We start from the raw sequence: 10,771 nt of genomic DNA, 5'->3' as shown, positions 1-10,771 counted from the left end.
GCCGGTGGTTGGGAGGCAGGGCTGGTGGTTGGGAGGTGAGGATAGTGCTGGGCAGACTTATACGGTCTGTGCCAGAGCCGGTGGTGGGAAGCGGGACTGGTGGTTGGGAGGCGGGGATAGTGCTGGACAGACTTGTACGGTCTGTGCCAGAGCCGGTGGTTGGAAGGCAGGGCTGGTGGTTGGGAGGCGGGGATAGTGCTGGGCAGACTTATACGGTCTGTGCCAGAGCCAGTGGTTGGGAGGCGGGGCTGGTGGTTGGGAGGCAGGGATAGTGCTGGGCAGACTTATACGGTCTGTGCCCTGAAGAGCAGATGTACAAATCAAAGTAGGGTATACACAAATATGAGTTATCTTGTTGGGCAGATCACTGGATGGACCTTGCAGGTCTTTTTCTGCCGTCATCTACTATGTTACTATGACTTAGACGTCATATGGAAAATGTCCATCCATGTAAATCATAAACCACAGTACCCAGCCTGTGTACGGAGTGAGCTGGAGGAATCTGCCAAGCCCAAAAACAGAGAAAAGAGAATATCAGAATATCAAATCAGCTGAAAAACGGCGTGGATGTTAAAAAGGAGCAGAGCAGCTTGAAATGCTTCAGCCAGGTGCACGGCACTAACTTATACAACTGATAAATGCAGGTTATTTTTGGTAATGTTATTCAGGAATCCAGTGCTTTGGTTGCTACACAAGTCCACTTGAATGCACAGAAATAAAGGCCAAAAAAAAAAAAATAAAGTGATACCTTTTGATTGGATTAATGTATTAGGCTGGTCCAATTATCACCTTAAAGTTTGTTTTTTATTTTTATGTTTGAAATACTCAAGCAATCCAGCAGGTGGCGCAAAGAGCCCGGTTAAGGCCAGCCAGCGCCATTTTTTTTTAAAAATGGACCTATAAGTAGGAAGAGAGGTTTCCAGCAGCTGCACTTGTCTGTCAGGGACTCTGGCTGTCACAAGTGCCGGCTGAAGGGGACAAGGAGAGGGAGGAAGACAAGACCTGGGCACCATGAGCAACACATGTGACGTGATCGTTATTGGAGGAGGCATCTCAGGTCAGTCCCAAAAACTCTTGACCCTCTGGGGTCAGGATGGCAGTGCTGCAGCTGTCAGAATTAAGGATAACTTGTGCAAACACCGCATGATAACGTGCACAAAGATTGGGCTGCAGGTGGAGAGTGGAGGAGTCTAGAGGTTAGAGCACTGGCTGGGGTGACCGCCAAAGTCACTTAACCCTTCATTGCCTCAGGTACAAAATTGGATGGTAAGCCATCCAGGACAGGGAATGTAACTCACCTTGAGCTACTACTGGAAAAAAATCAATAAAAATCAACGCTGGAGGTATGAGTTAATCTGCATTCTCAGTCCTTGCACAGAAGAATGACAAATCTGACAGTGACAGGCATCCACTTAACTCAGCTCTGAAAGGATTAGTGATTTTCTGAGCAAGGACTGTGGTTCACCTCTGACACCATTCTCATGTCCTCTGCAGGGAGCTTCCCTGTGCTTCTTCTCTTGCTTGCCAGTAGCCGAAGGAGCTTTAGGGATGGGGCAGCGTTTAGGTTCACAGACTGCATCAGAGCCAGCATTTTGCTCTTCCTGTGGCAAGCGGTGCTGGGATGGCGTGCCCCCACCTCGCCTGGTCCTTCACCAGCGTGGCAGAAGCTAATCTGAGGGTCTTTTGTCGTGGCAGGAGGGAAGGGCAGGGTAGGAGAAAAGGACCATTGCCTTTCCCAGTAGTGAAGCATAGGGACAAAGTCACTTTTTCTTTTCATTTTTATTTCTTATATAATTGGCCATCTGTCTCCATATCTGTTAATCTACTTACTGCCTGACTGGCAGTGCCCGGTATCACTGGCCACCCTGTTTTCATTTTAACTGTCTGGTTATTGTGTACAGCGGATAGTCAGTCAGGATTAGGAGGTGTTACTGTGGGGATGGGTCGGCAAAAGAAGGTTACAAGTTGGCACAGGAGAAGCTGTGCCCAGGATCTATGGACCCCTCCCCCCCCCCGCCTCCCCTGCTCCCAGCTCTCCTGGTCTCCAGTGCCCACTTTCCCTTTCTGACTCTGTACTGGTTTCTGCCCTGAAACTAGCTGGAACTGTAGGGAGTTGAACTGGCTTTCAGCTGATGTGCCACAGTGACCTACCAGAGCCCAGAACAGCACCAAACAAACAAGGGGAAAAATGAACTGAACTGAACATAAAACGAGAGCTACAATGTTGCAAGCTTACAGGTGTGAATTTAGACATAAAAAGAGGTTGAATTTGCTCAGGTTTCAAACTTGGGAGCAGTGGGTGTCAGTCGCAACTACTGTCCATTCGAGGGTCTTTCATGAACATTCAGAATCTCTCCCTCACGTTTCCCTTACTTCATGGGTGGGATGACGGAGAAACCTGGAAAGCTTAAGGAATTACCTTGAGAAATGTAGATACCAACAGATGGGCTGTTTTGTAGGGGAATGTGATTGCCTGGTGGGGGTGGAAGGATGGGGGGAAGGGGCTGACACCGAAGCATATTTTTTTTAAAGCAGCAGTCCTAGGAATTCAGTTTAAAATAATAAAAAAAAAAATAGCAAGCAATATGATTCAGTCATGAAATTAGCAAAGTGAAAAAAAAAAGCACAAAAACGCCGCTTTTTATCTCGCTTTCCGTAGGTGAGATGGCTTCAGAATCGCTCTGATTGTATGTGTGTGTGTTTCCCCCTGATAACTCATGGGTGGCTGGTATATGGATAAGTCTCCTATCTTTGAATTTTCAGATTTCATTATAGATTACTAATGTAAACTGGTATCGGCATGCCTTTCATTTAAACAGCAAAAAGAAGCACCAGGAGCCTTCAAAATTGGGACACAGTTCCTTTAATCGTATAACTTGAAACATCGATCTCTCCTTAGTGACCCACTGTGGGGGTCAGCACTCAAGAAAAAGATCTGGGTATCGTTGTAGACTTCTACTCAGTGTGCGGCGGCGGCCAAAAAAGCAAACAGGATGCTAGGAATTATTAGGAAAGGGATGGATCTTTGCCAGAGGAGGTGATAACAGCGGGTAGCGTATCTGGGTTTTAAAAAGATTTGGACAAATTCCTGGAAGAAAAGTCCATAGTCTGCTATTGAGGCAGACATGGGAAGCAACTGCTTGCCCTGGGATTTGTAGTATGGAATGTTGCTACTCTGAGATTCTGCATGGAATCTTGCCACTCTTTAGGATTCCAGGATCTTGCTATTCTTTGGGGTTCTACATGGAATGTTGCCACTCTGAGATTCTGCATGGAATCTTGTCACGCTTTAGGATTCCAGGATCTTGCTATTCTTTGGGGTTCTACATGGAATGTTGCTACTATTTGGGTTTCTGCCAGGTATTTGTGACCTGGCTTGGCCACTGTTTGGAACACAGGATACTGGGCTAAATGGACCATTGGTCTGACCCAGTATGGCTACTCTTATGTTCTTATGACACGGGCCGTGTTTCGGCGCATAGCACCTTCGTCAGAGTTCAATTAGGTTGTAACATCTAAGATGCTCGATGAGTAGCAATGGAACTTTCTCCACTAAATCCCAATTATTCTGTTCAAGCAACGTAATCGCTTCATTGATCGTCCGATTTTCAGGCTTGCGCTGGTATCGAAAACATTGATGGAGTGATTTCGTTGCTCGAACAGAATAATTGGGATTTAACAGAAATAGTTACAACCTAACTGACCCCTGACGCAGGCGCTGTGCGCTGAAACACAGCCCGTGTCCGGTTACTAAGGAGAGATTGATGTTCAAGTTATACGATTAAAGAAACGATTTTGAAGGCTCCTGGTGCTTCTTTTTGCTCTTTGGACTTTGTTCTGTACTTTGAACCCTCTCTGTGCTTTCATTTAAGTTGCGCAATTACCCCAGCCATCGACCTGGTGTAATGCATTACCAAAGAAAACGACGTACAACTACCTAAACTTCCGGAAATCACTAAAGACTAACCTGTTCCAAAAGGCATACCCTACCGACCCAACTAAATGCCTGAACTCTGCTACACAACAAAACTCAAGTACGTCATAGACATTACTCAACTCTTCCGTTGTACGACTCCCTAATGTGACAGTGCTACATCAACTCTATCCTATCACAACGTTACCTTGTATTTGTTCACCGGAGACTTCAAAGCCTCTCCGGTACTATGTAAGTCACATTGAGCCTGCAAATAGGTGGGAAATGTAGGATACAAATGTAACAAATAAATAAATAAATATCACTTAGGGGGTTGCTGCTACTTATAAACATAACTAGTAAAAAAGGCCCGTTTCTGACACAAATGAAACGGGCGCTAGCAAGGTTTTCCTCGGCTCCCCTGCAGCCACCCATGTCCAGCGACCCTCCTCTACCCCTGCGCCCACTGCAGCCACCCATGTCCAGCGACCCTCCTCTCCCCCTGCAGCCACCCATGTCCAGCAACCCTCCTCTCTCCCCTGGCTCCCCCTCCAGCCACCCATGTCCAGCGACCCTCCTCTCTCCCCTGCCCCCCCAGCCCCCCCAGCCACCCATGTCCAGCGACCCTCCTCTCCCCCTGCGCCCACTGCAGCCACCCATGTCTAGCGACCCTCCTCTCCCCCTGCCCCCCTTCCAGCCACCCATGTCCAGCGACCCTCCTCTGGATATGGATCAGCTGTGAGGCATGTTTCCCCCCCCCCCCCCCCCCCCGGGTTCTGAAGTTGATATCATAATGGCTACGGTGATGTCAGCCTGATCTACGGAGCTGTCCTGACCAACTCGGAATGAGCCACGGTCCCAGGCAGCAAGTCAGAACGTTGGAGGTGAGAATTATTATATAGGATTGTACATTTACCTGTGAAAGTAATGTTACTACGGACACCCTGTTATTAAACTGCCCTTTCTACAGACAGACTCCATTATTGTCTGTGGAAATGATTCTTGCTTTTGGTGTGAATAGTTTTTTCCGACTCTGAGTTGAAATGAGGTCAAGACAGAGTTTGCAAAAGCAGCTCCCTGATCAGATCTGGATCTCCCGTTGAGGTTAGCAGGGTGAAACCGCTGGGCTTCCTGCTTTCAAAGTTCACGTGAAGCGTCAGCACAGGGCAAGGTTGAAAGTCCTCAATCAGCTGCCTAGTCCTTTCTTTTAAAAAAATGAAATCGTGTGGCAACAAAATACTTTTTGTTCTTTTGACCTTCATCACATTTTAAAATCTTCTACATTGTTTGCTATCCAGAGGTTTATGAAACTGTTGGCTATTCATTAACTCAGAAATTAAATGGTGCCCATTCACCTTGTTATGAGTGAATCTTTCTAAATCAGCTCTCTGGTACCTCTGGAAGCAGCCATATATGGCACAGGGCCACAGGTTGGGTAGTGGGCGGGAGTTATCATGAGCTACTGATAAGATATTATGTTACGGTTAACCTCAGTTATTAGTAACTAGGTCTCACTGCATAAAATGGGAAATGTGCTAAAAAAAAGCATGAGTTAGTGGTAAAATAACCAGTCTTAATGGTAGCCCAGAGCTGAGATTGTGATGTCATAATGCCTCCTTCCACCAATGCCTAAGAGCTGACCTCATCAGTGATGTCACAATGACTTGATTTTCCTACATAAGTACATAAGTATTGCCATACTGGGACAGACCAAAGGTCCATCAAGCCCAGCATCCTGTTTCCAACAGTGGCCAATCCAGGTCACAAATACCTGGCAGGATCCCCAAAAAGTACAAAACATTTTATACTGCTTATCCCAGAAATAGCAGATTTTCCCCAAGTCCAACTTAATAATGGGTCTATGGACTTTTCCTTTAGGAAGCCGTCCAAACCTTTTAAAAACTCTGCTAAGCTAAACGCCTTTACCACATTCTCCGACAACGAATTCCAGAGTTTTAATTACACATTGAGTGAAGAAACATTTTCTCCGATTCGTTTTAAATTTACTACTTTGTAGCTTCATCGCATGCCCCCTAGTCCTAGTATTTTTGGAAAGCATAAACAGACACTTCACATCTACCCGTTCAACTCCACACATTATTTTATAGACCTCTATCATATCTCCCTGTACTTGACTCATTTTTTTATATAATAGCAGTGACTTAACCAGAGCTGATATTGTGATGTCATAATGCCTCATTCTACCAATAAAAGCCAACCTCATCAGTGATGTCACAATGGCTTGATTGTCCTATGCTTGTCTCACTTTTATTACATATAGCAGTGATTATGATTTATAGAGACATTTCTTTTACTTCAAGGGGAGAGGGAAGTTATCAACGTGGGCTACTATTAAAAGACGTTATTTTACTCTTAACCCGTTATTAGTAGCTAAATCTCATTGCATTAACTGGATCTGTGCTAAATAGCATGAGTTAGTGATAAAATAACTCATCTTAACAGTAGTCCAAGTTGGTAACTACACCCCTTGATTAGTTGGTGCTGCCCATGTGATGTCAATCAAGGCAACACTCTTATATCCTTACCCTTATCTACAATGCCGTTAATACCTGGTAAGAAAATTGTGTGTTAACCAGTGGTGCAGCCATGGAGGAGGGTCTTGGGGGACTGAGACCTCTCCCCCCAATTATGGCACTGGCTTTTATTATAGCTGGCGAGGATCCCCAAGCCTCGCCACCAGAAGAGGTCCTCCACCGGCAGTCTGCCAGTCAGTGGCTCTTCCTATGGGCCACCACTGCTGCTGCCCTGGCCCCCCTCGCCGGTGGCTCTTCCTATGGGCCACCACTGCTGCTGCCCTGGCCCCCCTCGCCGTGTGCATTCTCGGGTTTTGTGCATGCTTGAAAACTGAGCAGGCATGGGGAGGGGGAGGCTGATGTGCCCCCAAATACCTGATGTTTCTGGTGGGGATCCACAAGCCCTGCTGGACTTTCTAAAGTGCCACCAACTGCCAGGCCAGCAGTGGAGGACCTCTTTGGCCAGCAGGGCTTGGGGATCCCCACCAGAAACATCAGGTATTTGGGGGCAGGGGGGGGGGGATGAGGGGAAGAGAGTGGGAAGGGGGCAATATTTTCATAGCTGGTGTTAATTGTACTGGAAGATGTTGGGAATACCCCCAATGGTCAATTCAGAGTCTGAGTTAATGCATAATAATTTGGGTAAATTCTAAGTGGTAATTGCAAATCCTACTGGACTATAGTATAGAGAATGACATGGGGACAGGACAGGGACAAAGCCTACGGGGATAGGGCAGGGATGAGGACAGAGCATGTGAGGTTGGAGTGGGGATGGGATAGAGCCCAAGGGGATGGGGACAAACTTTGTCCCCATGTCATTCTCTACTTTGAAGGCTGATGGTGTGGGAATGGGGACAGAACCAGTGGGAACGGGACAGGGACAAACTTTGTTCCCCGTGTCATTCTTTACTATAGTAACTAAACTCCTAAGAGCGCTTTTCGAACATTTGAAATGTACAGTAAGAAGTGGTAGATGTATCTCTCTTGAACGGCCATACACTAAAAAGAGACAACTGTGGTAACGTCCTAGCACTTGTTTCCATGAGTCCCTAATCTTCTTCCCTGTTCCTCCAGTATAAGAGCGAAGACCAGGTGACAGACTTGGTGGCAGAGCGTACTCTTTCATCTGGGTTTTGTGAGTCTTCATTATCATTACTGTGCATTAGGAATTTGAGAGACCTGTGATCCTACCATTTTTAGAACCACCCTTGTCTCTCTGTGGCTGGTTGATGCTCAACGCATTTGGCTTTGGATGGAGCACTGTTGACTGTTTTAATGTCATGTCAGACTTGGGGAATTATTTTAGAACTGTAACTCTACCGCTATTGAACCTGATAGAAAGAACATTTAACTCCTGATAAGAATGGAGTGGAGTGGAGGAGTGGCCTAGTGGTTAGAGTGGTGGACTTTGGCCCTGGGGAACTGGGTTCGATTCCCACTGCAGGCACAGGCAGCTCCTTGTGACTCTGGCCAAGTCACTTAACCCTCCATTGCCCCAGGTACAAATAAGTACCTAAGCCGCATTGAGCCTGCCATGAGTGGGAAAGCGCAGGGTACAAAAAAAAATGCAGAGCACATATTCTATAAGCCTTAATGCAAAACTCAGCTTCCTAATGGAGACAGAGATCTCGTGGTTCCATACAAGAGCGGATTGTATCAAAACATTGGCCCAGGCAATGAGGATCCCGTCCCTGCCCCTCCACTTCCCTCAGTCTCCCTCTCCTTCCTCTTTCATCTAACCTTGGTGCTTCAGCTTGTGCTGCTCCGCCTGTTATTAGTGCAAGCTCCTCCCTCAACTGATGTAAACAATGTCTTCTCCCCTTAGTCCCTCCTCCTCCCTCCGTCTCCTAACCTTGATGCTGCTGTTCCTATTGTAAGCCCCTCCCTCCATTGATGGCAACAAATACCAGCAGCAGTGTGTCTTCTCCAAGTCTGACCTCTTAAAGGCACAGGAGCAAGAGAGCCTGGTATCTATTCCTATATTGCTGACCTGCAAACTCCTGCACCTTTAAGGGGATGGAGGGAATATGCTATTTAACTCAGTGGCCCAGGAGGAGGCGGGGTGGGGGGGGGGGGGTTGCTCAATACCCTTCCCTCCCCTACAGGGCAATCCATTCATGGTTTCTTAAGTTTGAAGCACACATTTTATATACAACGGAAATAAATACACATATACCTTTGGATTCTGTATATGGTACTAAAAATTGTATGTGCAAATTTGGGATTGTGCCCAATTTGCACACGTAATATGAGTAGTGAGCTAGTGGCATACCAAGGGCGGGGCTGTGGGGGCGGTGTGCCCCGGCTGCACTGTACAGGGGGGTGCAGGGAGCAGCCGCGTGGCTGTGGGCTCCGCCAGTTCCCTGCTCCCTCTGACATAACTTCCTGTTCCAGGACAGGGAACTGGTGGAGCTGACAGCCGCACGACCTCTCCCTGCACCCCCCAGGAGGTAAGAGTGATGCACTTGGAGGGGTGATGCACCGGGGGTGTGTGATGATGCACTGGGGGGGTGTGATCATGTGCCGGGGGGGGGGTGATGCGCCGAGGAGGGTGCGCAGTGGCGATCTGCCCAGGTGGCAGCTGACCTAGGAACACCACTGCAGTGAGCCAACTAGCACCAATAATTGGCCACTAACAATCAATTGGCATTAATTGGCAACAATTTAGATTTGTGCGTGCATCTTGCAATGCGCTATTTTATAAAGATGAGTGCGCAAATCTTTTAGCATGGGAGGGGCATGGGCGAGGCAAGGGCGTTGACTAAAGATGCACACAGTATTATAGAATTCGGGGAATCCATTCCCAATTTACACACTAGGAATTACACCAGGTTTCAGTTGGTGTAAATCCTCACGCCCGAAAGTTGGACGTGGATCTCGGCGCTACTTGCTATTCTATAAATGCTGCCCAACTCAGAATGCCACTCAAAGAGTAGCACTCAGTGTGCATTTTATCAGCACCGAAATTTGTGCTCCATTTACAAGGTCTAGTTCATAATACGGATAGTGCTACATCTTTTAGACCACTGGGCAGGATTAATCAAGGCATATAATTATCCATATACCAACTGAACAGTTTCTTGGTATATATCTTGCCCTCTGTCCTCCGCCCCTTCGCTATATGGATAGTCCTGAGGTGGTTAGTCCTGAGCCCAGAGTGATCCCTATAGATTTCGAATATCTGTGGATAGGGAAATTATATGTAAATATATACCTTCCTTTGTAAAACTGACCCCCGAAACGTATAGCAGTCCATGCATCGATGAATTTAACCTACCGATGACTCGCACTGCTTTCTGTAAAGCACCCATTGTTTCAGGGCTGTCCGTTCTTTTCTTCCGAGCCCTCTCTCAATGTTCAGGGCTCGTTTCAGTTCTAGGCTGGAGAAATTCTTGCTCGGTTCCAATACAAACTTTCCTCAGTTCACAGTTGTTTTAACTTTGTTATTTCAGGAGGCTCTGATGAACTCATTGTGTCAGGGCAGATGTTTGGCAGCTCCTGTAACGCTATGGATTCCAAGTCTCGTTTTAAACAGGAGAACATAAGAATTGCTCTACTGGGTCAAACCAATGGTCCATCCAGCCCAGTATCCTGTGTGTCCAATAGTGGCCAATCCAGGTCACAAGTACCTGGCAGAAACCCAAAGAGTGGCAACATTCCGGAACATCAAAAATAACAACATTCCAGAATCATAAGGAACAGCAAGATTCCATGCAGAATTTCAAAGTAGCAAGATTCCATGCTACCCATCCCAGGGCAAGCAGTGGCTTCCCCGTGTCTATCTCAATAGCAGAATATGGACATTTTCACCAAGAATTTGTCCAAACCTTTTTTTTTAAATTGTAACAGAAAGTTTTTCTTGAAATTTGCACAATACAAGTAGAGCAAAGAATCAAACAAGCACAAAGATCAACGCAACATTCAAAAATGCAAGAAAACCACAACACAGAATACTTCCTTATTTATAAATGTTTAACCCATTCCTAAACTAAAATGCAAAGGAAACCAAGGGAGGGGGGGGGGGGGATGTTCTTGACCACAGTCTAAATGTAGGATTCACAAACAGCAAGCAAAGTAAAATCAAGGGAAGTCACTCAGCAGTTACAAGGAGTCCACATCTTTTAAGGCACCCCAAATCCGCTTCGAGTGAGATTCAGTCTTCCGACAAATGGCAGTCTGCTTCTCCATGTTGTAGATGTAATGAAGTTTGAGCCTCCAAAGGTTCAAAGAGGGAATACCAGAGTCCTTCCAACATGCTGCAAGTATCAGTTTAGCTGCATGTAGGAAATGTCTAACAAGTATAATTTGTCTTGTGCGGAGTCCA

The 10,771-nt window shown here is 46.6% G+C and overlaps 1 protein-coding gene across 1 annotated transcript in view; it reads left to right on the top strand.

The window, feature by feature from the left end:
- Positions 1 to 946: 946 nt before the first annotated feature.
- LOC115469568 (amine oxidase [flavin-containing] B-like) overlaps positions 947 to 10,771 on the top strand; it is a 127,447-nt gene continuing 117,622 nt past the window's right edge. Inside the window, 1 exon segment of the mRNA XM_030202354.1 lies at positions 947 to 1,057. Within this exon segment, the coding sequence (XP_030058214.1) occupies positions 1,012 to 1,057 (46 nt within the window). The 5' untranslated portion in view covers positions 947 to 1,011.

Source organism: Microcaecilia unicolor, chromosome 4 (assembly GCF_901765095.1).
Source record: "Microcaecilia unicolor chromosome 4, aMicUni1.1, whole genome shotgun sequence".
In the NCBI taxonomy this organism is placed as follows: domain Eukaryota; kingdom Metazoa; phylum Chordata; class Amphibia; order Gymnophiona; family Siphonopidae; genus Microcaecilia; species Microcaecilia unicolor.
The sequence above is the reverse complement of the archived record's forward strand: the minus strand, read 5'-3'. Positions and strand labels throughout refer to the sequence as shown.